The sequence below is a fragment of the Chrysemys picta genome, chromosome 9 (genome assembly GCF_011386835.1).
Source record: "Chrysemys picta bellii isolate R12L10 chromosome 9, ASM1138683v2, whole genome shotgun sequence".
In the NCBI taxonomy this organism is placed as follows: Eukaryota; Metazoa; Chordata; order Testudines; family Emydidae; genus Chrysemys; species Chrysemys picta.
In genome coordinates, this window is record NC_088799.1 from 7,988,980 (window position 1) to 8,016,855 (window position 27,876).

A 27,876-nucleotide genomic window follows, 5' to 3' on the forward strand; every position below is an offset into this window, starting at 1 on the left:
GCTCTGTGCGACACGTCCAGCCGCTCTCCTTAGCTGGCTGTTCTTGTTCTGGGATGTCGCTGAGAGCGACTGTGGCGTTAATAAAACTCCTCAAGACTCTCGGTGGGTCTCACCCATCATTGTCCTAATTCTCCACCAAGCAGCCCCCCCAAGGGCGACCCTGGGACCAGTGACACGTGCAATTTGCACTCCAGATTATCCGTACGGCTACAAGGTGCACACAGTGCCGGGACAGGCTAAATCTGCCCCTCGCTCCGAGCTATTCGGCTCTAGACGTACCTACAATGCGCGCTGCCCCTGGGGGCACGAAGCTCTGAGATGCCACATCCCCCCTTCTGCCCCTGCGTTCCCTTCTAGCTCCTTGGCCTCTGCCCAGCTCTGGTCTCCTGGCCTTGGCACGTGTGTGTGACTTTCGCTGCCTCACACGCTGGTTCCTTCCTGCTGTGGCCGTGAACGTGCGCAGGAGGGCCCAGAGCTATGGGGCAATCACAGCCTGGACTTTCAGCTGGGGAGCAAGGTCCCAGTGCAGCAATTCGGGATACAGCGGCAGGGCACGGCCCAATGTGGGGAGCGCAGGAGCGTTGGTTGGGGCCCCCTCTGCACCCGGGGCAAAGCCCTTCACCTCCTCGGATCTGTGCCCTTCGGCGCCCGTGCAGGGGCTCGCCACGGGCATCCCACAGGGGGACTGAGGCTGCCTCAGTTAAAGCTTAGGGGGAGGCGAAGCGACCGGAGCGGTTCCAGCTGATGCGCTGCCAATCACAGCTGGTGCTTTGACTCAGTGCCAAGGTGCCCAGCCCCCTACCCCCGCTGGCAGAGCACAGCAAAGTTCTTCCTCCAGGCCAGGGCGGGTCGCTGCGCCAGGCAGAGTGAGGATCGCTGGCAGGCGCCCGGGGCTGCTCCGGCTCATCAAATAACTCCCCACCCCCACCCCCGGGGCCAAGGCCTCCAAGCTCCTGTAGAGGGCGCTGGCTGCCAGGCAGCGTTCAAACACTACAGCCCTGGGCACTAATCATCATCATTCAAGTGGGCCCAGGCTGTGGGCCAGCACGGCCCAGCGCCAGGCGCTACCAGTGGAGAGGGCAGGCTGGGGCACTCTGGCTGTCACCCCGCCATGAGCATTTCCAATTCTCTCAGGGGGACTCTCCCCCTCCTCCCTGCTCTCTGGCTCCCCTGCAACTCAGGACGCTGGAAAAAGCCATGCCTACGACCGAGTGGAAAGAACCTGGAGCCGGGCGCTCAGGGCCGGCTCTAGCTTTTTTGCTTCCCCAAGCAGCAAAAAAAAGCGCCGCCCGCCAGACCCCTCCACCGAGCACCGGGCCACCCCCCCCCAGCCGAGCGCCGCGCCGCCCCCCCGCCGAGCGCCGCCAGAACCCCCCCCAGAGCGCCGCCCCCCCGAGCCACCCCCCTGCCGAGCGCCGCGCGCCGGAGCCCACCCCCCCCCGCGCCGAGCGCCGCCGGAATCCCCCCCCGAGCGCCGAGCCCCACGACGCCCCCCGCTGCCGGAGCCCGCCCCCTGCCAAGCGCCGCCAGAACCCCCCTCCAGCGCCGCGCCTGCGCCGCACCCCCCCCCCGAGCGCCGAGTCCCGCACTGCCCCCCAGCGCCGAGCCCCGCGCTGCCAGAGACCGCCCCCGCCCCCCCGCCGAGTGCTGCCGGAACCCCCTTCCAGTGCCACGCCCGCGCCGCCCCCTCGCCAAGCCCCACGCAACCGGAGCCCACCCCCCCAGCGCCACGCCGCCAGAGCACCCCCCCCGTGGAATGCCGCACCGTGCTCCCCCCGCCACCCCTTACCAGGTGCTGCCCCAAGCATGTGCTTGGGTGCCTGGTGCCTAGAGCCGGCCCTGCGGGCGCTGCAGCCCTTTCCTTCTGCACCCCACTTCCTACAAGCCTTCCCCACCCCGGCCAATACCCCCACCCCCCACTTGGCTTGTTAAAGCTTTCGCCCCTCAGAGGAGCCTCCCCACCCCCCACTTGTCATGCAGGGCACCAGCATTGTAACCAAACGTCTCTGCCAGGCTCCCACTGGTACAGCGAGCCCTTGCGAGCAGCGCTGGGGAGTATTTCGAAGCCGGCCCTGGGGCGGCTGCCTCTCTTGGGGCAGAGAGCAGCGCGAGCCCTCGGGCAGGGACCGGGTCTCAGTCCCCAGGTTTCGTAGCCTCCTGGCCCTGGTGTTAGGAGGTGACCACGAGGCTGGCGTGCAGTGCGGGAGGGTTGAACGTCTGCATTGGCTGAGCATGTATCAAATGGGCTGATTCTAGCCTTGGCTAATGGTCCACTTAGCTGAGAGCCCTGTGAATGGCCCCCAAGATTAACCCTTTCCTGGAGGGTTTCCTCCCTCCTATAGTGGCCTCGCTGGCCTGCCCTGGAGTTACAGGCCCAAGTACTTCCCAGAGCCTAGGGCTGGTTGAAGCATTGGGCCTGCCAGCCAGGGCCTTCTGCAGGGCTCAGGAAAAGAACCCGGCAGCGTCCCCCTGGAATCCCTGCCCCTTTCCAAGGGCCCCCCCAAGGGATCTGCCAGCCACGCCCTTGCTGGGGCCCATATCCCATGGCCTGGCCAATGCGCCCTTCTCAAAGGCTTGGCCTGCAGCTGCCGGGGGAGCAGCCCAGCTCAGTGGGGACCATTTCAACAGCTGCAGTTTGGCCCTGCAGACATCACGCAGGCTGGTCCGTGGCTCCCGTCCCCACATCAAGCCTCTCCCCCCCAGCGTGCTCGGACTTCATGCCCCAGGCTAGCTGGTCTAGGTTAGAGCTTGGGTGCTGGTAACCAGCCCTGTGCCCTGCGGCCGCTGGCTAACCCCGCACGTGCAGATGGGCCACCAGCGCCCTCCCACACTGCCCCGGACACCCAGAAGGGCGGAGAAGTTCTCCCACCGCTCCTGGGAAAGACTCCTAGACTGGCTCAGTTCGCTGCTGCACTGAGAGCGAGGGGGAGCACCTGGTGACACAGGGCAAGCGCGGCACAGCAAGCAGGCATTGCAGGGGGGCTGCTCACACCCACGTGAGGCCAAGCCCAGTGGGCCGCCCCGGGTGCCAGCCCAAGTTAACTCTGCAGTGAGGACCTACCCCCCGCCGCAGGCTGTGGCCTTGGAGCCAGCCACCCGTAACCCCGTGCCTACAAAGCTCACCCCTGTGCTGGGCCGTGGAGGGAGAGCTGGGGGCTGAATGCATGGCCAGCCACCCGTCTCCCCACAGCAGCTGCAAGGACTGAGACCACCCCATCGCCAGCCCCGTTCAGGTGAGGATCTCACAGCACCTTACAAGGGTGGGGAGGATCATCGTCCCCATTTCACAGATGGGGAAACTGAGTCATGGAGCGGGAGGGACTTGCCCAGGGTCACCCAAGTCAGTGGCAGAGCCAGGGAGAGAGCCCATGTCTCCTGCCTCCTCCTCCCCATGAGCCAGGAACCCCCCAGGGAGCCTCAGGAGCCAGTAGGGTCCGCGCAGGGAAGCATGACGCTGTCGCAGGCTGGCATGATTGGATAACCCAGGGGGATAGGCAGCGTTCCCCAGGAGGGACAGGGACCCCTGCCAACCCCCATAAACCAGGCAGGGAGGAGCAGCCCAGCCACCCCCCTGCCTGTGCTCGGAGCCTGTCTGCATCTCTGCCCCACTCATCGCTCCACGCCCAGTCGCCCCAGCCCTGCCTCCTGCCCCTGTCCCACCCCTTGGCCTTCTCTCCCCTCACCCCGTTCTCCCAGTGTTTCACAAGTACCCAGGACCCTCTCCCTTATTTACCTTCCCAGCCTGAGGGCGGGGGAATGGGCGCCCAGGCTGGGTGGGCTGTGGAGGAGAGGGGGGGGGACAGCAGAGATCTGGGGCAGTGGAGAGCATTGGATGGAGGGGGGCTGTCACAGGCAGAGGGGGTGCGAATCCCACGTGAGGGCAGGGGGGCTGCCCTTGCCACGGAGGTGCTCGCTCCATGCACGCAGGCACCTGTCCACGCGCGTGCGGCCGATCCCAGCCGTGCTCTGACTCCACGCGCCGCTGGTGCCTCCCAGCAGGGGGCAACAATGAGAGGCAGAGCCATAGTGGGGCAGTTTCATTTGTTTTTAATAAATACACAATCTCCCCAACTTCATTTGTCTGCCCAGGGCAGGGAGGGCCCGGGGCCCGCCCTGAGCGAGGCGGGGAGGGGCCCGCCCTGAGCAGACTAATTATTGAAGATTAATTGGTCTGCTCAAGGCGGACAGGCCCTCCTAGAACCATAAATTACACGAGAAACCCAGCCAAAGAACAAGCCGAGAGGAGAGGGCGGAGGGGCAGGGAGATTTTACACTATGTACAAGCCAGGCCTGGGCCGTGCCCGGGGAGCCCAGCTGGGACGCGACGCACAGCCACTGATGGAGATGCTCACCTGGGCCCCATCCCCGCAGCGGCCGTGTCTCTCCCCGGAGGGAGAGTGGGTATGTGGGCAGGGGGAGGACAGCACCCCTGCCCCAAGATCCTCAGCCTCCCACCCCCCGTCCCATACTATCATGGAGCCAGGCTACTGCCATGTGCAGCGCAGTGTCATTCCCTGAGCCCCGACCAGCTGGTGGGGGTCCAGGTTGCAGCAGAGCCAGCCAGCCCCCTCGGGGCAGAGGCAGGGGGCCCGGGGCTCTCCCCAGAGCAGCGGCTCAGGCCTGGGTGGAAGCAGAAGGCAGAATCTGTCATGTTAAACAAACCAAAGAAACAAAAACTAGTCTAGGGCTGGCATGGGGATTGGCCTGGGCCACACGCCCCAGCTTCCCTGCAGCCAGCAGGGAGTATCGCCCTGGGCCGGGGCAGCACAGATCTTGGTCACGCTGCTGGGCTGCCGCTCCAGACCGGCTCCTCCTCCTCCCACTGGTGTCCGGCTAGTGGCTCCAGGCCTCTGGGGCGTCAGCTCTGAGCTTCTCCTGGGCTTCTTCTGGGGCAACGTCTGGGGCCGTGGGACAGAGGCAGAACCACAGAGCAGGGTTAGAGTCAGCGAGCAGGGGGCTCGGCCAGCCCCAGGCCTGCCAATGGCAAGCATCCGGGCTGGGTCCCAGCGTGACCCTAATCTCGGCCCATGGTGCCAAGCCTGGACTCGTGGGTAGACCTGGCGATCCCTCAGCAGTGGTGGAACCTGTTCCTGGGCAGGGAGGCGCCTTTGATACCCTGGGACTTGGCGACTCGGGGCCCACCCTCCCAGATTGGGGCCCACCGACCTGGGGCCAAGGGGGGGGATCAGGCACCCAGGAGCCATTGGAGAACACTGGTCCCCCAGCTGTGCACACGTGGGGCAGGGGGACAGAGACAGGCCGGCCCGACACTCACCCCGGCACCGGGCGCAGCAGCGGGTCTCCTTCTTGGCATGACTGGAGCAGGAAGCGGGGGAACATTCCTGGCGCTGGCAGTGGGTCTCCCCGGACTGCAGGGGAGGAGAAGGGAGTTAGACAGGGGCCCGGCTGGGGAGGGGCCTGCCAAGCGGCAGGGATAGAAGGAGCTTTCCCGGGTGGGGGTGTGGCCAGGAGGCCTGGCGAGATTGGAGAGCAGGGGAGGAGGGCACAGGGGGCCTGGCTGCAGATAGTTCAGTGCCCAGAAAGCCTTTTATCTGGACTCTGATGACAGAGCTCCCTGCCCCCTTCACAGCATGGGGCCTCCGATTCCCCCAGGGGCTCAGAGAGGCAGTTCCTGGGCTTGTGTCCAGGCAGCAAACCTGAGGGGGGGGCCCCCGGCCCCATGCACTCACCACACACCAGCAGGTGATGCACTTCATCTCCCCGAAGGGGGGCACCGTTGGGTGCCAGCTCTCGTTGTTCATGTACCACTGGCGCCCAAACCGGCAGGCCCGGGGCCCGTCTGCCTGCATCATGTCCGACAGCTCAGGGGGGCTCTTCTCTGGAGCTGTGGGGAGCAGAGACACAGGCACCCCGCTGCCTTAGTGCGGCAGAGCGGGTGTCCGCCGCGCCCCCACCCCCCAAGGCAGCAGGTCCTGCACACAGGGTGGAGCAGGAGACAGAGCTTCCCCAACTTGGCGGAATGTGTCCACAGCATCCGGCAAGGCGGGTGGGGAGCAGGGACCCGATCAGACCAGGGGCCCATCTAACCCGGCCTCCTGCCTTGACGACGGGGTAAGACTTCCCCCTAGTGGTCAAGCATGGAATAACCACCCCGAAGGGGAAGTTTCTTCCCAGCTGCCTGTAGTTAGCGGCTGACTCCCCAAGTGTGTGGGGCTGGGAGGAGAAGGAAGCAGTCAGCCCACACGGATGGGGAGGGTGCAGGAAACAGGAGGGCAGAGACCACAGATCCTCCAAGTGGACTGGGGGGAGGGATAGCTCAGTGGTTTGAGCATTGGCTGCTAAACCCAGGGTTGTGAGTTCAATCCTTGAGGGGGCCACTTAGGGATCTGGGGCAAAAATAATCTGTGAGGGACAGTACTTGGTCCTGCTGTGAAGACAGGGGACTCGACTTGACTCGACTCAATGACCTTTCAAGGTCCCTTCCAGTTGTACAGTCTATGACCGGCCCAAGGGGCAGAGGATGCCAAGGCGGAGATGGGGCCAGCCAAGCAGGATGGGAGCGAGAAGGGAGGCCTGCCCACCCTACCCTGCACTAGAAGCCTTCTGCAGAAACCTGGGGCAGTGGGGGTCAAATCCAGCCCAAGCTGATGGCGCCGGCTGAAAATTAGCTGGATGCTGCCAGCCCAGCCCCTAGGTGCTTGCACTGATCGCTGCCCCACAGCCAATGGGTCATGGGGAGCGAGCACCCTCCCACCCCCCTCTGGAGTGGGGCTGAGGCCCATTGCTCCTGTGGGGGTGCCAGGGACTCTGGGTCTGAGCAGTGATCTAAGGCAGCTGGAAGAGGGGGGCCTGTGCAGCGCCCAGCAGGATGGGGCCCCCAATCTCATCCGGGGCACGGGATGTGGGTGCATCCACGATGGGCCTGGCACAGCGGGGCCCTGACTGCAGCTGGGCGCTCTAGGCAGACAATGGCCACACGTGGCCCGGCCGGAGGACGCACCTGGGCACTGCTTGCAGCAGTCGGACGGGCTGACTCGGACGGGGTTGCTGCAGGTCAGGCGCGGGCACTGCACCTTCTCACAGTGCACTTCACCCGTCGCTCCCTGAATGGAGAGAGGATGGGGTGGGCTGAGAGCGCATGGCACCAGGGAGCCAGAATCCCAGGGTGAGGAGCCACAAACCAGCTCTCAAGGGGCCAGGAGGGAACCCAAGGGGAAAGGGGGTTGCTGGGCCTCCCCACTGACTGGGGACAAGGGCTCCGCGGTACCTTGCAGGTGCAGATGGCGCATTTGATCAGGCCAAAGGGGGGGACCACAGGGTGCCAGCGGGTGCCGGCTCCTCGCCATGTCTTGTCGCCGTCGAAGTAGCAGCCTGGGGTAGCAGATGGGGAAAGGGTTAGAGATCCAGGGGCAGAGGGGCTCAGAGAGAGGCCTGCCTCCTGGGTCGGGTCAGGGCTCACTGCCCCCCCCCGGCCAGGACTCACCCTCACTGCTGTCCCGGGCCTTCTCCGCTCTCAGCTCTTCCTGGCTGGCCTTCCTCTCTGTCCAAACAAGAAGAGTCCGTGAGGGACGGCCGCTGGCTGGCCGCTCTGCCAGCCCCTTGCTGGGGCTACCCAGATGCCTCCCCAAGAGCTGCACCCTCCTCCCAGCTTCCCCTCGCCTCCCCCTTCAGCCCAATACACTGCTCCAAGGCAGGCTGCCCCTTCTGGGACCCCCTGAATATCTCAGGAGGATGGGGGGGGGTCATCTCCCAGGGCCCTGTGTCACACAGTGTAGCCCCTTCCCCACCCCCCCCAAACCCAAAGGCCCTCCCCTCCGTCGTCAACCCCAGCCCTGGTGCCCAGTACCTTCACAGACCGGGCAGCACCGGTCCTCTAGGTGAACCTGCTGGGTGCAGTTCAGGGGCTGGCAGAGGATCGGGTCGCAGATCACCGTGCGCTTCTGTGAGAGGGGAGGGGCAGGGGAGAAGAGGCAATGGGGGGGGGAAAAAATCACACACATCATTAGACACCACTCAGCAGAGGGCATCTGGTGCCTTTGTATCCCCAGGGAACTTGGGAGGGGATCAGCAGCAGGGAGAAGCCAGGGGTTGGTGGTCACCCCTAAGCCCAAGGGAGGGGCCACAGCCCTGGGGTTGAATCCGTGCGACGAACACTAGACAGAGCCCACCGGGAGCCAGGCTAGAACCCTGGACTTACCGCACCAAAGCCACAGGCTTCTGCCGCTGGAGCCGAGGGAGCTCTCCCTCAAGGCGGCAGCAGCAGGTGATCACTTATCCTCTCTAGAAGCAGGCCCTCAGTGGCAACAAGAGCACATGTAGGTGCAAAGCCAGTTACACACTCAACCCAGAAGGGTCCCCCGAGGCCTGAAGCAGCAGCCGTGCCCCGGGAGCCTACTCTGCCCACGAGCAGCCCATCTGGGGCTGCTCGGAAAGAAACGCCAGGCTCCAGATGGGACTTGTCTCCCTGGCCCACAGCCCTTCAGCAGGGGCAGCCCCGGACCAGAGAGCTTGAGGTCCCTGCCCCCCCCCCCCGCCATCCCTGGGGGCCTATTTCCAGAGCTGGATGGAGAAAGGTGCCAGCTGGGGGGAGGGGAGGAGTGCCTGGGGGGTGGAGGGTGACAAGAGGAGCTGGCAGACAGAAGGACCCGGCTCAGCTGGTGGAAGCCTGGCACGCCAGGGCAGCTGCCAGCATTAGGGTGGGGATGGTGGGGTGTGTGTGTGTGTGGGGGGGCACGGAGGCCATTTTCCTCCTGTCAGTTCACCTGACTGGGAGGCCGGCCCCTTGCTCTCACCCTGGGGGCGGCTGCAGTGACTCAGGGAAGGCAGGAGCTAAATGCAGACCAATGCCATGCCCAGCCCCACAGACTCGGTCAGAGGCCACGGCAGGGGCCAGGGTGCGGCAGGAGCCTCGGGGACGCCTTGCACCCACCTGGCAGCTGCAGAGGGAGCACTTCCTGTCGTAGGCAGGGGCCCAGCGAGAACCGTGTGCTCGGTGCTGCCCCTCAAAGAAGCAGGAGTTGGGGTCCTTCTTCAGCTGCTCGGGGTCCTTGGGCTTGGGCTCTTCTAGGAGCTCGTCCTCTTCAGGGGCCAGCCGGACGCCCCCCGACTCGCACTGGTTGGGAATGTGCACCTGGCAGGGAAAGGGCACCAGCGGGTTAGGGGCAGGGTTGCAGGAGGTGGGGGGCGATCAGCAAGGGTCAGGCTGGGTCAGACCAATGGTCCATCTAGCCCAGTGTCCAGTCTTCTGCCAGACGCCGGTGCCAGGTGCTGCACAGGGAATGAAGGGAACAGGCAATCGAGTGATCCAGCCCCGGTCGCCCACTCCCAGCTTCTCGCAGTCAGAGGCTAGGGACACCCAGAGCAGGGGGTTGCATCTCTGCCCATCCTGGCTAATGGCCATTGATGAACTGTCCTCCATGAACTTATCTAGTTGGGGTTTTTTTAACCCTGTTATAGTTTTGGCCTTCACAACATCCCCTGGCAAGGAGTTCCACAGGCTGACTGTGCGTTGCGGGAAGAAATACTTCCTTTGGTTCGATTTAAACCTGTGCCTGTTAATTTCATTGGGTGACCCCTGGTTCTTGTGTTATGTGAAGGAGTAAATAACACGTCCCTATTCACTGACACCAGTCGTGATTTTATAGACCTCAGTCATATCCCCCCCCCGTCGTCTTTTTCAAGCCAATCAGTCCCCGGCTTTTTAATCTCTCCTCACACGGAAGCTGTTCCAAACCCCTAATCATTTTGGTTGCCCGGCTGTGCATCTTTTCCCACGCGAATATCTCTTTGCAGAGATGGGGCGCCCAGAGCGGCACGCAGGATTCGAGGGGTGGGCGCACCAGGGGTTTAGATAGTGGCATTGTGATATTTTCTATCTCCCCCTTGTCTAATGGTTCCGAACGGTCTTTAACCTACGTCACGGTGGCACTGCTGAGCCAGGCCGGCAAGGGCACGGGCTCGCTCCGACACTGCCGGTGCTAGGATTAGCTCACCCTGCCGCCTTCCACCCCGAGCTGCTGCCAGTCACGGTCACCCTCACCCACGCGCTGCCCCCGCCGGATAGCGCAGGGGCTGCCAGCCAATCCCGCCTGCAGCCCACAGTGCTGCCCCCTGCAGGATACTCCGGCCTAGGGCTGCAGCTGGGCAGTGCAGTTTGCACCCGCCCTGTCTCCCCATGGCCAGGGAAGCCCCCTGCTTCCCCTCCCTGCTGCCGGGAGACGAGGACTGAGGAGAATGGAGGAATTAGTGCAAGTTTTCCTTAAAGAATAAACTTCCTGTCCAGCTCTACCATGGCACCTACATGGTGCCAGCCAGAGCGGCTGGGAGCAGTGCCAGGCGATGCCAGGCAGCAGCTGCTCCGGTTCCTGCACGGCCAAGCCCACTCCTCGGGGAAGCCAGTCTCCCGGGGTCTCCAGGGCAGCCAAGCCACAAACACATGCTGCAGTTGATGAATAGCGAGGAGGCAGCTGGAGGCGTCTCAGCCAAACATCGCTTCTGGGAAAGCCGCCGGGGCTCCGGGCCCAGGCCGGGAGCGGATGCTGCTCTGTCTGCAAATATCCCCTCCCGCCGGTTTTTCCAGCCGGGGCGCCAGCAGAGTTAGCACCCGGGAATACCTGGGGCAGGGGCAGGGCTGGTGCCACCGCCAGCCTGACACAGCAGCTTCCAAACCTGGATGAGGGGGGTCAGCTGGAGGAGCAGGGGAGCAGAGGGGCTGAGAGACTGAGCCAGGCTGCTCCTTCCATTCCAGCTGGCCTTTGCCCCACCCCTGCAGGAGAAGGCAGAGGGCAGGTGGGGAGGGCAGGAAGGGCATTAACTCTCTGCTTTCTGGCTTGGCCCACCCCCCCTCTGGGAGCATTTACAAGGAGAGGGCACCCTGAACCCCTGTCGGGAGTGAGACCTGTGCTCTTTGCAGGGGGGAACACATCCCGAGTTTCCAAACGTCAGCCGGGCCGGCTCGGAGAGGGACGAGCTAATGTGTCTCCATCTCCTCCGGTCTGGCTCAGGCTGCGAGACAGAGTTTGGGCTCGTCCCAGTCCCTAAGACGGAGTGCCCAGCACGGTCCCTGCACAGGTGGGTACCATCGGCGGTGGCTGCTCAGCGGAGGCCCAGGCCTGGGCTGGCAGGGGGCTGCGGGTCCCCAGAGAACTCTGCATGCAGTGCTGGGCGGCCCATTGCCCCAAAGCAGCAGAGAAAGGGCAGGGAGGTGGTACCGCGTGACTGAGGAGCCTGCAGCTACATGCACCCTTGGGAGGACACTGGGACCCAGGCGCTCCTTGCTTCTGTCCAAGGGATGCTGAGTTGTCTCTCAGCCCGGAGCCGGGGGGCTCCTGCCGGGGTCCCCTCTCCTGGGCGGGTGGAGCAGGCCCAGCGTCCCCAGCCCGCTGCCGAAGGGTCACGGGCCCTGGCAGGCTGTGTCAGCCTTTGGCAGGGCCTGGCGCCTGGCTGGGGTTGGGACTCCCGCAGCTGCTGCCCAGGGGGCGGAAAGCCGGAGGGGGTGAGTCAATGGCACCTACCCTCCCCCGCATCTCCCCGCGGGGGTTGACTTTGGTGCTGACTTGCAGGAAGGCCGTGCCCTGGGCCAGGTGGCGCAGCAGCTCCGCGTCCAGGTCCTTCACCACGCCCTGGGCCTAGGCACAGAGGAGAGGGGCGTTAGCGGGGCCCGGCTGTTCCCCTGCCCCAGAGAACCGCCGAGGTTATAGGTGGCACCGTGCTCTGGGGTGGCCCTGCTCAGAGAGCCCGGTACCCCCAGGACTGGGCCGGGGCACCCAGGGGAGGGGTTGAGCCCTCGGTGGTTCTCACCCAGCATCCCTGTGCTGAGCCGGGGCTGGTCAGCACTTCCAGGCGGAGCTGGGGCTGCCCAGGACAGGAGCCAATGCGCCGGCTGAGGGGCCCAGAGCTCCAGTGACCCCAGCTTCCTCCCCCTCCCCCCATTGCTAGAGGCAGCCGGGCTGAGGAGCTCGACACACAGATCTCTGCAGAGCTGCCTGGGTTTCGCAGGGGCCCAAACTCCTGAGACGCCTCATCTCTGCCTGGAACACCCCTCCCCCAGGCACCCTTCCCCCCCAGCCCCTCCTCCAAGGGCCCATCACTCCCCCCAATCACCCCCTCCAGCCACAGCCCCCCAGCCCCTTGCCCCCCCGCAGGCCCATCACCTCGGTGCCGTAGAAGCCCTTGAGGAGCCGGGCGTGCTCGTGGCCGCGCTCGCCCAGCTCGGCGACGCCGTGCAGGTGGGCGCTGATGGCGACGTCGTCCGACTTGCCGAGCCCGCCCACCACGATCTCGTAGTGCAGGTGGCAGTGCTCGTCCAGGGAGACCCAGGCGTGTCCCGCCGAGCCGGTCCGCACAGGGGGAGACACCAGCTGGCCAGCCAGGGGGATGGGCAGCTCTGGGCACAGGGGGCACAGGTCAGACACGTGCTTCCAGCTAGGCCAGTGAAAGGCGTCGGCCACCCGCTCTGCAGTCCCTGGGGCTGGCCCCCGGGGTCCCTGACCTACAGGGAATGCCCATGTACTGCCCGCTACAGTGACCCACCCACCTCGTGCCCTCCAGCCCCGTGGGGCTGGCAGCCGGGGGGGGAGGAAACAGGGCACCACCCGGCAGCAGGTACCTGTATATCGTGCCAGGAGGCCACTGTACAGCAGGGAGCTGATCTGTCCCCGCACTTCCCCCTCCTCAAAGTCCTTGGTGGCCACGTTGAGGAAGAGCTCGCTCTGCAGTAACATGTGGGTGTCCCGGGCATTCATGTGCTGCCAGGTCCCGCTGGCCTGGCCGGGGTAGGGGGGAGAGAGAGGTTAACATGCCTGCTGGGGGAAGAGGCATTATCACTTACTTTCAGAAGCACTCACATAATGCTGCCGCCCCTGGGTGGGACATCGGCAGCGGGGATCGAACCTGGCATCTCTGGATCTTAATGCAGGAGCCACTCCTGCTTGAGCCAAAAGAGCCACTGCTTAGCTAAGGTGCAGCAACTGCTATGTAGTCCAGCCACCACTAGAGGGGGACAGAGCACCACACTAAGTGGGCGTGGCCTACCCTGCCGTATAACCCTGACAAAATGCACCTCCCATCCTCCTCCAGGGGCTGTGCCACTATGGGAAACAGACTACTACTGCTACCAGGTAACGGAGTTACTCTTTTAGCTCAAGTGATTGAGGTCTGTACTGTGGTGCTGAAGGTCTCAGGGTCAAACCCTCTGCTGATGCAGGGGTGTTACCCCTCTGCCCATACATACTGAAACAGCATGGACCTTGCCCCAGAGATCTTATGGGGGGGCTGGAGAAAGGGGTCAGACATGTAACGTGCTGCCACAGCCAGATGACACTATCTTCTCATAACAGTACAGAGGGAGTGAGATGGGGCTGGTTAAACAGAGATTTTCCCTGAAATCTCTTCCAATCCAATCACTTTGCTTTCCCAGCAGGACATCTGCCCCTTCCGCTGATCATACTGCTGGGATGTGGAGGCAGATTTAATGCCCGGATGCAGAGTCTGCCCACTCCGGATTTGCCATGCAGAATTGCTCCACAATCAATACTGATCTCCCAGGGAAGGTGCCCAGACACTGCAGTGAGGTGAGCTCAGGACACAACCTGAATGGCCTGCCCCACCTGGCATCCTGTGCTCAGCTCTGCGCCCCCCATCTCCCAGCGGAGAGCAGGGTTCAGAGACAGGCGACAGCGGCCTGGCTGCGAATTCCCATCTGGAGAGGGGCTGAGAAGTCTGGGGCTGTTTAGAGAAGAGCCGTGCTAAAGGGCTACAAACGGAGGGCAGAGGAAGACGGTAAACCCTCTCATCCGCTCTTCCCTGCTCACACACCCAGAGCCCTCGTGACTTCACGGAGAGCTGGCAGAGGACGAGAGGGGGCCCAGACTCCTGGGGCGGCACTAGATTGGTGTGGCTAGGAGAGCTGTCACTGGGATGGACCGGGGGAGCCAGGTGGCTAGCCAGGGAACAGAGCCCCACCTGAGAACAAACCTCCGGGATCTGCCTCTCACCAGCAGCCTAGCTTAGCACCAGCTATCCCCTTGGATCAGGGCCTCCTGGCCCAGAGAGCTTCCAGTGGGCAAGCTGGAGAAGAAAGGATCCAGCCCCCAACCCTGGGAGCGTGACCAGCACATCAGACAGAAGCTTGCCATGAGGCACTGGCTGCCCCCCCCAAAATGGCCAGTGTGGTTTGGGGGTGACTGACGCAGGGGTTTGGCGGTACAGAGCAGATGTGGGAGAGGATCTCTCAGCTGGACACAGCTGTTCCAGGCCCTGTTACCAGGCAAACGGAAGGAAATGGAGAGAGAAGCAGCCCAGGCGGGCTGTGGGAGATCCAGAGGATGAGGCCCGGGCCCACATCCAGGGGCCCTCAGCCAGTGCACCAGGATCTGGTCAGTTAGACTGGACAAAGGCCAGAGGAGATGGCCCCACACTGCCCCCCCAACCATCCTCCAGGGGAGGGGTCTAGCCATGGCCCCCTGGATTCTTAACCACCCCCAGCGTCTACCCCTGGCGGGGCGCTCACCAGCCCCTCCCTGTAGCTGGGCGTCATGTCGAACAGGACGTTGCGTTTGTTCTTCCTCCGCGGCTTGGTCTCCAGGGTGACGCTGATGACCTCACTCGCCGTCCCTGCTACCTGGACCTGCGGGGAGGCGCAGGGGGCAGCGCCCCAGAGAGGGTCTGTCCGGTTCATAGCGTTAGCAAAGCTCCCCGGGAAAAATCAACCAAGCGGCACCCATGGGTGTTGGGAGGGGGCGTGGCGGTCCGCCCACCCCACCCAGCCCCTCCGACAGTGACCACCACTCAGCACTGTCCATTCACAGCACTGCGGACGTTACCTACATTAACCCACTAGCCCCATTCCACAGGCGGGAAACCAAAATTCAGGACAGGGAAGGGAAGAGTCCTGATGTCCAGGTTCCCAGCCCCAACCACTAGACCCCACTCCCTTCCCAGGGCTGGAAACAGAACCCAGGAGGCCTGACTCCCTGTCCCAGCGGCAGGTCTGCCTGGGGTTCCCAGCCTGCAGGGGGCGGTATCACAGCTCCCAGGGGGACATGGACAGGTGCCGGAGGGGGGGAGGGGGGGTGGTCGCTGACTTTTCCTTTTCCCTGGGAGTGCTCAACCCCCACCCCCCAGGACCTGCCTTTGCACCGCCTCTTCCTGCTCCCACTCCACCCCCTCCCTGAGGTTCCTGTCCACCCGCTGCTCTCCGCCCTCCCCCAAGCCCCTCCCTGAGCCCCCAAACAGCCGTTGGGCAGCAGCCATATCGCCCCGATGAGCAGGGGGTGGGGAACAGCTGTAGCCGGTGGGTGCTGAGCACCCACTATTTTTTCCCCCGTGGGCCCTGGAGCACCCATGGAGTTAGCACCTATGCCCTCCCTGCTAACTGGGAGTGGGTCCCGGTGTGGAAATGGTTGAGGACCAAGGTGCTCATGTAGGTTTCTCCAAACACACACGAGTGGGCCCCCAACCCCACGTTGCCCCTGCGCGGACCCTCCCTACCTGGTACTCCAGCGTCCCGTTCTCATGGAGCGCCAGCTTGGCAGACCCCACAGCCCCCGTCTTGGTTGGCATCAGGGCGTCTCCTCCGCACAGCACGCTCTGGAGGGCTGTAATCAATAGGGACCACAGGGCTCTCAGGCACGGCATCCAGAGACACCCTGTGCCCTGGGCGGCCGCACGGCCAGACACCACCACACCATGTGCTAACCGGCACCAAGGGAGCCAGGGCCGCTGGGCCACCCCTCCCTTCCAGGGGCCTCCTGCGGGGTGGAAGGCTCTGTCCTTTCCTAGGAGACTCCCCCTCTGACACTCCCATTCCAGCCCCCCAAACAGGGGCCGACCCTGTGGTCGGTTTCTTCAGCTCCTATCCTGCTATTCCCAGGCCCTGGGGCACAGCGCGGCCTCGACGTCCTCTCCCCGCCACTCACTGTCACAGCTCTTCCTGGCAGTGATGTAGCCGGCGATCTGGCGCCGGCGCCTGCCCTCCGTCTCCGCCGTGATCTTCAGCTGCCCCTGCGCAAGCCACAGCATCTCGCGGCTTGACAGGTCACTCAGCACCTCCGCGAAGTCTGGGTCCTGTGGAGACAGGAGGAGGGGAAAGCGCCATGGCTTGGCCTCCAGGGGACAGCAGGGAAGGGGGAATGGGTGGCAAGGGGACTGCTTACCTGCAGGGTGATGTTGGCCCTGACCTCACGCAGCACCCGGTTCTGGTGCAGGATCCGGACCCTAAGTGAAACCCAAGGGAATTCTGCAAAGGCAAACAGCATTAGACAGTCTGCCCCCAACGATCCCCTCCACCCTATACTCACCAAACATCTCCACAAGTCTCCCCCTCCCTCCTCCAGTGACACTACACAGCCCCTGGCTGCCCCCACCCCACCCAGACCCTTCCACCCCCAACCCTCCTGCCCAAGTACGCTCCGCCTGGTGTGCCCACCAAAGGGGCGAGAGCCCCACGGCTGCTCCAGGCCTCGCCCCGCTGTCCCCACTCACCTTTGTCTGCCGGCTCCAGCAGCCCCTTGGCCATGAGGATGAAATGCAGGTTGTTCTCGGTGTCACTCAGGGTCAGCATGGCGATGCCCCCCGTACCCATGTGGGTTGGGTCCATGGAGGTCAGGATGGCGCTGAAGGTCTCTGGGATTGAAAGGGCAGAAGGTTGAGAGGGTCAGCCCTGGGGAGGGGGGCAGTGAGACCGAGCGTCCTGGATGGGCCGGCTGGAACTCGGGGCATTGGCTGCTGCTGAGACCCCAGCCAAGGGTACTGTGGCCAGTGGGGCCCCCATGAAGTGAGGCCCCAGACACCAGGGCTCTCAGAGCAGCCCCAGGGCCGGGAGGGAGGAAGTTACCTGCGAAGAGGGCCCGGTGCTTGATGATTGGGCCTTGGATCTCGCCGGCTGGCTGAGACTTGGTGACCAGGGAGATGCGGAGCTGCTCCGCCCTCAGCAGGCGGATGGAGGGTTTGTGCAGGTTCCGCCACATGCCGCAGATCTGTGGGGAGGGGCAGCTGGTGAGTGGGTGGGGGGAGGTAGAGAGGGCAGGGCAGCCCCTGCCAGAGCCAATGGGAGAAAGGTTCAGGGGAGCGTGGTCCCACGGGAGGGACATCGCTGGCAATGGGGCTGGCCCAAAGGAGGCAGCACAGAGGAGGGAAGCAGCCCCAGAGGCCTGGGGGTAAGGGTAGCGTGGGGGGGCTGCCTCCTGCCTGGCCCAGCGCCAGGCCGGTGTCTCGGCTGCCCACGGGGGTGCCACTCACCATGCCATCCTGCAGGGAGACGCTCTTCTGCACGGGGTGCTCAAACAGGATGTTGCCGTCGGGGTCGGTGAAGCGGACGCGGCTCGGCCGGCCCAGCCTGCGTGGGGATTGGGGGGGAACCGGAGCAGCTGAGTGAGCCGGGGGGCCAGGCAGAGGGGGTGGGGGGAGGACCCACCGGCTCTGCCTGGCCCCAGAAAGGCCTGGCTGTGACTCCCAGAGCGGAGGCTTCACCCCAACGTGCCCAGGGGAGGGTCTCCTTTCCAGGGCCTTGTCTGGTTGATCCCCGCCCCATGGAAGGTCACCCAGCTTTGTGGGACTCCCTGACAGCCCCCATGGGGGCCAAAGGGGGGGGGTGCAGCTTCTCTCTAGTCTGGTCACCATAGAAACACATTCATTGATTAAACCAGAGAATGGACAGACGGGGCAGATAACCATCCCTACCCCACCCGCCCTGGGCTCCAGGCTCCTCACTGGCTAGCCATGCGCTGTGCCCCGGGGGCTGCCTGGGCCAAGGCCTCTGCAGGGAGGGGATGGCCCTTCTCTCGGGCTCTGGGCCCTCGGCACAGACACCGAGGTGCTGGGTGGAGAGGAGAACTAAAGTTGGGAGGAGACACACGGAGCTAGCCGGCTCCCACAGGGACAGAGGGCGAAGATGAAGGGCTTAGTGGGATCGTTCAGGGCAAGACCGGGGTGCCTGTAGGAGGGCTGGGGAGAAAGTGAACAGTGAGGCTGGGGCTCAGGGCAGCTCGCTGGCCGGGAGGGGCTCCGGGCATGGGAGTCTCCCCGGGGAGCTGAGAATCGGGGCGAAGCCGAACGTGCCCTCAGTGCAAAGCCGGCAGAGAAGAATCAGGCCCCAGGCCTGGGCTAGGGGCCGTGCAGGGGCATCTGTGTCCTGCAGCCGCATACAAGGAGAGCGTATGTCCTCGTGGACGGAGGAGCGGGCAGACTGCGAGGGGTGGGGGGGGCTGGAATCGGCTGAACTAGGTTTGTAACCGGGCAGGCTTCTTGTCACGTATTACTGTGCTGCTCCCGAGAGTCCCGAGTCCTGGGGCACCCAGGGCACTTCCTCCCTCCCCCCTGCCCCTCAGGCTACTATGGCGCTTGCTTGAGCACCCCCTATTGGCTCCAGGGCGAGGAGCAGGATGGAGACTGGAGCTTATTACAATCCACTGGGTTATCTGTCCTACAGGGGCCCTGATCCTGAAAGTGCACCTGCACACCTTGCATTGGCACGGAGCCTGCTGACGGCCGAGGGGCACCCCGCAGGCAGATCCCAGAGCTCAGGGCCGTGCCCCACCGACTCCAGTGGGGTCTGTGCCAGCCAAGGGCTTCTCCAGCATGGAAGCAGTTGCAGGATGGGGGCCTTGGATTGTAAACAACTTGGAGCAGAGGCCAGATCCGCTCCCAGGTCTGCCGAGTGCCAAGCGCTCCAACGTGGCTAGAAATAATTCGCGTTTGGCCTTCTTTGGCTCCACGGACTTGGTTTCAAATTAGTCACCACTTCACTATGCAAAGCCCTGGAAAAAGAGGGGGGGCTGCAGCATCAGAGAAGCTGAGCTCAGCTCCCTCCTCACGCGGATCCAATGGGGCCATCAGCGATCCTGAAGGTGGGGAGGGATTGATTGCAGGTCCCTGAGTCAGGCCTGGAGCGGAGGGGTCCCGCCGAAGATGGCGTGGAGAAGCGGCTGGGCCCGCCACCATGTGTGTTTGGACCCTGTTGGTTGGATCCTTTCCCATTTCCCTGAATTTGTTTTTAATAAAAACCTTGAGGAAAGGAATGTTCCTGCCTGTGACGGATTCTCTGGAGTCCCAGCTGTTTCGTAATGATATTAGAGAAATACCAGCTGCCTATCAGAGGGAGCTCTGAAGGTCTAATAGACAGGAAGCCAGCGAATGGTTAAACCCCAGAGACCGGCTTTGCAATAACCCTTTCTCGTCTGATAAACAAGAGCCACTTGCTACCTGCTCGGGCAGTGGGCAGCCAGCCCAGGTATTGGGCAGCTGGGGCACTGACCCCATCTTGGTCACGACTACGGGGTGAGAGTGGGATGCAAGTGCAGTGGCCTCCCCCCACGGGTGCCCACCGGCCGCCTGGGACAGGCATGCAGAAACAGCGTGGGTGTGCTACAAAACTACAACCCCCCGGTATGGACGCTGGAGGGCTGGAAACAAACTAGCCCCCCTCCCCGCTCCCATCTACGATCCATTCGGACTGCAGACGAGGAGGCTCTGGCCTCTGGCTGGGAGTTTTCTTGGGGCTGTCCCAGCGCCTGGGGTGGGACTGACCTTTCGTAGTTGATGGAGAAGAGCAGGTAGGAACGCACGAGGGTGAACCTGGCTTTAGCCACGGCGCTGGACAGTGACAGCCAGGGCTCTGCGCCACTGGTCAGCAAGGCCACAAAGTCTGGGGGAGGAAAGTGAAAGGAGATCTCAGTTATTCCTTCAGCTCAGGGCCCCGGGACGCTGCGTTCTGCATGCGGGAGGGGAGGAGAATGCAAACCACCCCCTGGTTCCCCGTTCTCCACTGACATCAGGGGTGGGTGGGTGGGGACTGTGGCTGATAGTCTCTGGGGTTTACTCTTCCAAACTTCGCAAATACTGAATCAAGCCTGCAACACGTCCCCAGCCCTCCTGCCCCATCCCGGGCCTGTCTCCCCCCAGCCACCAAGGTCAGGCAGAAAACTACCTGTGCGGCTGTCGTCCCGGGCAAGGTCCTCCGAACTCAGGTAGGAACGGTCATTGTAGCTCTTATGCAAGTCATCCTCCTTATCCTGGAAATACTCGAAACTGTCAAAGATGGGCTCTGGCCTCTTCTCTGGGATGCTGGGAGAGGCTGAAAGGAGAACCATTCTTTGCATCTTCAGTGCAAGCAGAGCATGCGGTATAATCCCCATCTCTCAGAGGGGAAAACCGAGGCCCGGAAAAAGGAAGGGACTTCGTCCAAAGTCACTCAGCGAGCCTGTAGCAGAACCAGGAACGGAGCTCTGCTCCCCGGACTGCCCGTCCCTTCTGCTCCAAGCACTAGCTCACATGGAACATGGCTGTGTACGGGTGCCCAGGACCCTGCCCTGGTGAGTGCTTTATGACAATTGCGGTGCAGGGGTTTCATAAGAGCTGAAATGGAACCTCAGCGCAAGAGACCTGCTCCCACAGCACCGCAGTAAATCCCCTCCACAGACAGAGCCGTCTGGGCCCCACAGGAAGCACCTTAACACTTTGAGGCTCTAGGGTCACCTGCCTCTCCCACCGGAGCTACTGGGGAGGAACCCTCCTCGGACAGCGGTGTTACCGCTTGCAGCTCCTGCGGCGGCCCCCGACCCCCAGAGGGGCACCGACGTCTCAGAGGCCAGCTCGGATTCCATTCGGCACACGGCACGCCCACAGCCAGAACACCGGGAGTAGGGGAGAGAGCACGGTCCCACACGTGGCCAGAACCGGGGTCTGTGCCTGCTACCCGGTCCCCAGAGAAAGGGGCAGCGAGCCCCCTAGTGGACAATTATGGAATCACCTTCCCACAGGGGAATTGTCCTCCTAACGGGTGGAAGTCTCTTGCCTGGAGGCAGGAGAGTCTATGGCTCTTGTAGAGTGTGTAGTTCCAGCCAGGTTTTAGCCCTAGACCCCTCCCCGCAAAGACCAGCCCCTCCGATACTACCGTGATGGCCAGTCACATAACACGCCAGGGTAGAAAAGCGAACAGAACAGAATCATAGCAGTAATCCTAGAAAATGCTGCTAACACGGGCACCCCGCCCGCCTCCCCTTCTCGGTCTGGGCATTTTCGGTTTTGATTGCAAGCGCCCCGGGGCAGGGACGCGGCCTTTGATTGGCCCGTAAAGCCCCTTATGACAATCCATTCATTCATGGACAGCGCCAACGTCACACGCCAGCAGTTTCGAAAGAGGCGGCGGTAGAAGTAGCTTCGAGCACAGTCCTCCCCCGACCCCCCCCCGCGAGTCACCCGCGTCCTCCCCCAGCCGTTCCCTCCCCCAAGCCTTTACCACCACGTGTTTCTCTCTTCCTCACTGCTGCCAAACAAATGGGACATTGACTGCACAGGGGGCCCGGGGCACCCACTCCACACAACGTCTGTCAAACACACACGGCAAACACTCTGAGCAAAGCCCGCGTTCGGGCCCAGCCACTTGCTGCGAGCGAGACCCGTCACCCAGGAGCCACGCAATGCGCTGTGCCGCGCAGACAGTCCCGGGAGCAAGGCAGGGCCTCGCCTCTTACCCTTTGGGCAGGTCTTGCAGCAGTGTCCCGGCAGCAGGACAGACTCACTGCAGGGCAGGGCGGGACAGTCGTGCTTAATATTCTTACAGCTGACTTTGCCTGTTGGTTTCCCTCGGCGATTCCTCTGCTGGGAGGGAAGACAGAAATAGTCTTCAGCGTGCCCTCGTGTGGCCTGCTTGGTGAGAGACCCAGCTCCCAGCCCCACAGCATGAGCCTCTGCAGAGCCCCAGAGAGAACCACCTGCACTGCGAGCCAGGGGAAAGCGGAGGCCTGAGACCCAATAATCTTTGCCACGTCGAACTGCTCTGATCTGTGCGATGCCCCCGAGGTCACCCCTGTGGAGAGACCCGCAGTCCCCAAGCCCCAGCTTAGCACCCCTGCCTGCAAAACCCTTCTCCCCAGCTCAGCCCCCCACAAACAGGCCAGTGCCCCCCTCACAGGCACCCCTCTTTTTGCAAAGACCTCGCTTGGCTGCCTCCTGCTGCTCCCCTCTGGGCTCGCCCTGCATGCAGTCCCCTGGCACTTAGCCTCTTGGCTGCCCTAGAGCTGTTTGTGATGCTGAGCGGCAAACCCCACGCCCGCCAGCCTCGGGTTCTAGCTCTCTCCCTCCACGGCGGTGCACAGCTGCTGCGTGGCTGGGCCAGGAGGGCTGGGCTCTGGGACCAAGGGCCAAGGCCCCCTTCGCAGCCCCCTCTCCCCACTGCAGCCAGGGGAGCAGGGACCAGCCAGGTGTGTGTTGGACGCTGCCATGCAGGAGGTTTGCTCTATGCCCCCCATTACCCAGGCAGGGGGGTCGTCAGGAAAAGCATTTAAAGGCCAGTTCCCCGAGCAGCCCCCTCCCCTCCCAAATACCCAGTGCCAGGAGAAACAGGGGAGCTGCTGAAGGGCTGCCGCAGATGTGCCCTGCTCCTCAGAAAGGGAGGGAGGGAGGGGGTAGGAGAAAGGAGGGGGGAGGGCCACAGCCCCCCTCCAAACAATATCCTTGCCTACAGCTCTGTCCTGCCCCCCACCCAGGAGCTTGACAAGGTACTTGCCCCTCCCCCAGGGCTCTGTACTGCCTGCACCCTCCCTCACTGCCCCCCCCTCCCCCAGGGCTCTGTACTGCCTGCACCCTCCCTCACTGCCCCCCCTCCCCCAGGGCTCTGTACTGCCTGCACCCTCCCTCACTGCCCCCCCTCCCCCAGGGCTCTGTACTGCCTGAACCCTCCCTCACTGCCCCCCTCCCCCAGGGCTCTGTACTGGCCCGCACCCTCCCTCACTGCCCCCCTCCCCCAGGGCTCTGTACTGCCTGCACCCTGCCTCACTGCCCCCCGTCCCCCAGGGCTCTGTACTGCCCGCACCCTCCCTCACTGCCCCCCCTCCCCCCGGGCTCTGTACTGCCCGCACCCTCCCTCACTGCCCTCCCCCCTCCCCCCGGGCTCTGTACTGCCTGCACCCTCCCTCACTGCCCCCCTCCCCCAGGGCTCTGTACTGCCTGCACCCTCCCTCACTGCCCCCCCTCCCCCAGGGCTCTGTACTGCCTGCACCCTCCCTCACTGCCCCCCTCCCCCAGGGCTCTGTACTGCCTGCACCCTCCCTCACTGCCCCCCCCCGCCCCCAGGGCTCTGTACTGCCTGCACCCTCCCTCACTGCCCCCCTCCCCCAGGGCTCTGTACTGCCCGCACCCTCCCTCACTGCCCCCCTCCCCCAGGGCTCTGTACTGCCTGCACCCTCCCTCACTGCCCCCCTCCCCCCGGGCTCTGTACTGCCCGCACCCTCCCTCACTGCCCCCCTCCCCCCGGGCTCTGTACTGCCTGCACCCTCCCTCACTGCCCCCCTCCCCCAGGGCTCTGTACTGCCTGCACCCTCCCTCACTGCCCTCCCCCCTCCCCCCGGGCTCTGTACTGCCTGCACCCTCCCTCACTGCCCCCCTCCCCCAGGGCTCTGTACTGCCTGCACCCTCCCTCACTGCCCCCCCTCCCCCAGGGCTCTGTACTGCCTGCACCCTCCCTCACTGCCCCCCTCCCCCAGGGCTCTGTACTGCCTGCACCCTCCCTCACTGCCCCCCCCCGCCCCCAGGGCTCTGTACTGCCTGCACCCTCCCTCACTGCCCCCCTCCCCCAGGGCTCTGTACTGCCCGCACCCTCCCTCACTGCCCCCCTCCCCCAGGGCTCTGTACTGCCTGCACCCTCCCTCACTGCCCTCCCCCCTCCCCCCGGGCTCTGTACTGCCTGCACCCTCCCTCACTGCCCCCCCTCCCCCAGGGCTCTGTACTGCCTGCACCCTCCCTCACTGCCCCCCCCGCCCCCAGGGCTCTGTACTGCCTGAACCCTCCCTCACTGCCCCCCTCCCCCAGGGCTCTGTACTGCCTGCACCCTCCCTCACTGCCCCCCCCGCCCCCAGGGCTCTGTACTGCCTGCACCCTCCCTCACTGCCCCCCACCCAGGGCTCTGTACTGCCTGCACCCTCCCTCACCGCCCCCCTCCCCAGGGCTCTGTACTGCCCGAACCCTCCCTCACTGCCCCCCTCCCCCAGGGCTCTGTACTGCCTGCACCCTCCCTCACTGCCCCCCCCCGCCCCCAGGGCTCTGTACTGCCTGCACCCTCCCTCACTGCCCCCCTCCCCCAGGGCTCTGTACTGCCCGCACCCTCCCTCACTGCCCCCCTCCCCCAGGGCTCTGTACTGCCTGCACCCTCCCTCACTGCCCTCCCCCCTCCCCCAGGGCTCTGTACTGCCCGAACCCTCCCTCACTGCCCCCCTCCCCCAGGGCTCTGTACTGCCCGCACCCTCCCTCACTGCCCCCCTCCCCCAGGGCTCTGTACTGCCTGCCCCCTCCCTCACTGCCCCCCCTCCCCCAGGGCTCTGTACTGCCTGCCCCCTCCCTCACTGCCCCCCTCCCCCAGGGCTCTGTACTGCCCGCACCCTCCCTCACTGCCCCCCTCCTCCAGGGCTCTGTACTGCCCGCACCCTCCCTCACTGCCCCCCTCCCCCAGGGCTCTGTACTGCCTGCCCCCTCCCTCACTGCCCCCCCTCCCCCAGGGCTCTGTACTGCCTGCCCCCTCCCTCACTGCCCCCCCTCCCCCAGGGCTCTGTACTGCCTGCCCCCTCCCTCACTGCCCCCCCTCCCCCAGGGCTCTGTACTGCCTGCCCCCTCCCTCACTGCCCCCCCTCCCCCAGGGCTCTGTACTGCCTGCCCCCTCCCTCACTGCCCCCCCTCCCCCAGGGCTCTGTACTGCCTGCCCCCTCCCTCACTGCCCCCCCTCCCCCAGGGCTCTGTACTGCCTGCCCCCTCCCTCACTGCCCCCCTCCCCCAGGGCTCTGTACTGCCTGCCCCCTCCCTCACTGCCCCCCTCCCCCAGGGCTCTGTACTGCCTGCCCCCTCCCTCACTGCCCCCCTCCCCCAGGGCTCTGTACTGCCTGCCCCCTCCCTCACTGCCCCCCTCCCCCAGGGCTCTGTACTGCCTGCCCCCTCCCTCACTGCCCCCCTCCCCCAGGGCTCTGTACTGCCTGCCCCCTCCCTCACTGCCCCCCTCCCCCAGGGCTCTGTACTGCCTGCCCCCTCCCTCACTGCCCCCCTCCCCCAGGGCTCTGTACTGGCTGAACCCTCCCTCACTGCCCCCTCCCCCAGGGCTCTGTACTGGCCCGCACCCTCCCTCACTGCCCCCCTCCCCCAGGGCTCTGTACTGGCCCGCACCCTCCCTCACTGCCCCCCCTCCCCCAGGGCTCTGTACTGCCCGCACCCTCCCTCACTGCCCCCCCTCCCCCAGGGCTCTGTACTGCCCGCACCCTCCCTCACTGCCCCCCTCCCCCAGGGCTCTGTACTGCCCGCACCCTCCCTCACTGCCCCCCTCCCCCAGGGCTCTGTACTGCCCGCACCCTCCCTCACTGCCCCCCTCCCCCAGGGCTCTGTACTGCCCGCACCCTCCCTCACTGCCCCCCTCCCCCAGGGCTCTGTACTGCCTGCACCCTCCCTCACTGCACCCCCCGCCCCCAGGGCTCTGTACTGCCCGAGTACTGCACTCCCCTGGGGTGGGAGGGGAGGCAAGGTACGGGCCCCGCTGCCCAGGGCTGTGGAGCACAGCAGCCGAGCTGGCATAGGCTGGGCTCAGAGGGGAGTGGGGGGCCCCAGGTTCTGGGGGGGGGGGGCGCTGGATGCTCTGGAGCAGGGGTAGGCAGCCTGCGGCACGCGAGCTGATTTTCAGTGGCACTCACACTGCCCGGGTCCTGGCCACCGGTCCAGGGGGCTCTGCATTTTCATTTAATTTTAAATGAAGCTTCTTAAACATTTTAAAAACCTTATTTACTTTACAGGCAACAATCGTTGAGTTCTATATTAGAGACTTCTAGAAAGAGACCTTCTAAAAACGTGACAATGTGTGACTGGCCCGCGACACCTTAAATCACAGGGAATACATGAAGACTCGGCACAGGACTTCTGAAAGGTTGCCGACCCCTGCTCTGGAGGCAGGGGGGTTCCCCGCTTACCGGTTCGCAGTAGCAGACCACACAGTGCATCACCCCAAAGGGCTCGCCCAGGTCTGGGTGCCAAGTGTCCTCCAGGGCATAGAACCTTCCTCCGAACGAGCAGCCTGCGGAGGGAAGCAACATCCTGAGAGAGTTGCCGGCAACCCAGGGCCCAGCCATGCCACTGTGCCATCCTGCTGCACCCAGCCTGTGCCCCCTGCTGTCCCCCTGCAGCCAGGCCCCCCAGCCGTGCCCCCCAGCCGTCCCCCTGCAGCCAGGCCCCCCAGCCTGTGCCCCCTGCTGTCCCCCTGCAGCCAGGCCCCCCAGCCATGCCCCCCCGCCATCCTCCTGCAGCCAGCCCCCCCACCGTGCCCCCTAAGCCATGCCCCCCATGCCAACCCCCTGCATCCAGGGCCCCCCACCCAGCCTGTGCCACCCCATGCAAACCCCTTACAGCCAGGGCCCCCCACCCAGCCTGTGCCAACCCTGCAGCCAGGGCACACCCCCTACACCCAGCCCATGCCACCCCTGCCATCCTGCTGCTCCCAGGGCACACCCTACACCCAGCCTGTGCCACCCCATGCCAACCCCCTACAGCCAGGCCCCCCCCACCTAGCCTGTGCCACCCCTGCCATCCCCCTGCAGCCAGGCCCCCCAGGTGTACCACCATGCCAGCCTCCTACAGCCAGCCCCCCCCCAGCCTGTGCCAACCCTGTAGCCAGGGCACACCCCCTACACACAGCCTGTACCACCCCTGCCATCCCGCTGCTCCCAGAGCACCTCACACCCCCCCTGCCTATGCCATGCTTGTCTGACTGCTGCAGCTGGCACCGGGCAGGTCTCGATCGCCCCCTTCACCCAGCCGCGGCTGGCACGGGGCAGGGCTGGCTGGGCCAGCGGGCAGGGCTGAGGCGGTGAGATCCTGCGCTGGTGAGACGTTGCCCGGCCCGGCCCCTCCCCGCCGCTGTCACCGGTCCAAGCGGAGCGCACGGGGGGTGTAAATCCATCAATGCGAACCAGATGGAGGCTGGAGCGGGTAGCTGTGCCAGGGAGGGCAGGAGTCGCTCCGCCGGCTCCGCTCGCCCCACACTGGCCCCCCAGCCCGGGGCTGGGGAACGTCCCAGCGCAGAGCCCCAGTGGCCCCTGGCAGCGAAACCGCTGCGCCCCCCGGTGCCAGCCGGGCTTCCCCACCCCGCCCGGGGCTCTCCTGCGCCGCCCCGGGGCTCCCCACCCCGAGCGGGGTCCCGCCTGCGGGCGCCCCGGGCTCCTACCTGCCGCCCCCTTGGAGGGGAGCGGGTCCTTCTCGGGCTGGATGGGCAGCAGGGGCTTGGGGCGGGAGGCGCCGCCCGGCGCGGGGCAGAGGGCGAGGGGCAGCAGCCCGGCCAGCAGCAGCGGCACGGCGGCCATGGCCAGGGGGGCGCGCGAGGCTGGGGGACCCCGGCGTCCGGCTGCGCGAGGAGTCAGGGCTCCCAGTGCCCAGGCCCCGGCCCCCGGCAGGTTTTATAGGCTCCGGCCCGGGCCGCGCGGAGCCGAGGCATCCTGAGCAAACAAAGGCTCCGCTAATGAGGCGCAGGCAGCGGCCGGGCCGGGGGACTGGAGCCCCCAGCGGGGGTCCGGCTCGCGGCGAGCGCCCGGGGGCCGCAGCGGAACGGGCAGCAGACGCGGGGCCGCGGGGGGCTTGTGGATTGGGGCCGCGGTGCGCGCAGCCCGCCCGGCCGAGCCGCCCAATGGCAGGCGGCCCCCGACGGGGGGAGCGGGACGGGGCAGCCCGGCCCCCCCCGCCCCCGGTCCCCGCCCCGCACCCCCCGCGCCGCGGACCTGTCGCTGCCTCAAACTAGCAGCCCCTGGAGAAGAGATGTGGGGGACCCCCGCGCTACGCACAGCCCGTATCCCCCTGCAGCCCCCGCCCCGCCCGGACCCTCTGCGCCCCCCGCCTGGCCCGTGTCCCCCTGAACCCCCCGCCCGGACCCTCTGCGCCCCCCGCCTGGCCCGTGTCCCCCTG

The 27,876-nt window shown here is 65.2% G+C and overlaps 1 protein-coding gene across 2 annotated transcripts; it reads right to left on the reverse strand.

Annotated features, from left to right (window-relative positions):
• Positions 1-4,031: 4,031 nt before the first annotated feature.
• On the reverse strand, positions 4,032-27,596 carry CHRD (chordin). 2 transcript variants are annotated; one of them, XM_065557684.1, is made up of 23 exons: positions 27,146-27,596; positions 25,896-25,999; positions 21,432-21,555; positions 19,886-20,032; positions 19,486-19,603; positions 17,200-17,296; positions 16,796-16,937; positions 16,444-16,584; positions 16,116-16,198; positions 15,879-16,026; positions 15,451-15,557; positions 14,471-14,587; positions 12,569-12,725; positions 12,114-12,346; positions 11,475-11,588; positions 8,891-9,091; positions 7,808-7,901; positions 7,445-7,501; positions 7,229-7,332; positions 6,962-7,064; positions 5,691-5,845; positions 5,276-5,369; positions 4,032-4,898 (listed from the first exon to the last, which is right to left on the reverse strand). In XM_065557684.1, exons 1-23 carry the CDS (start codon positions 27,279-27,281, stop codon positions 4,834-4,836), a joined length of 2,841 nt encoding a protein of 946 aa, XP_065413756.1. In that variant the 5' UTR covers positions 27,282-27,596; the 3' UTR covers positions 4,032-4,833. The 2 variants fall into 2 exon arrangements, with proteins under 2 accessions (XP_065413756.1, XP_065413755.1); XM_065557683.1 differs by having other exon boundaries at positions 21,432-21,558; positions 27,146-27,595.
• Positions 27,597-27,876: the final 280 nt, after the last annotated feature.

Coding starts and splice junctions, on each gene's coding strand:
- CHRD (XM_065557683.1), bottom strand. CDS start 27,281: ATGGCCGCCGTGCCGCTGCTGCTGGCCGGGCTGCTGCCCCTCGCCCTC. Junction 26,000..27,145: donor CCCCTCCAAGGGGGCGGCAG/GTAGGAGCCCGG, acceptor TTCCCTCCGCAG/GCTGCTCGTTCGGAGGAAGG. Junction 14,588..15,450: donor ACGGGACGCTGGAGTACCAG/GTAGGGAGGGTC, acceptor GCCTCCCCGCAG/GTCCAGGTAGCAGGGACGGC.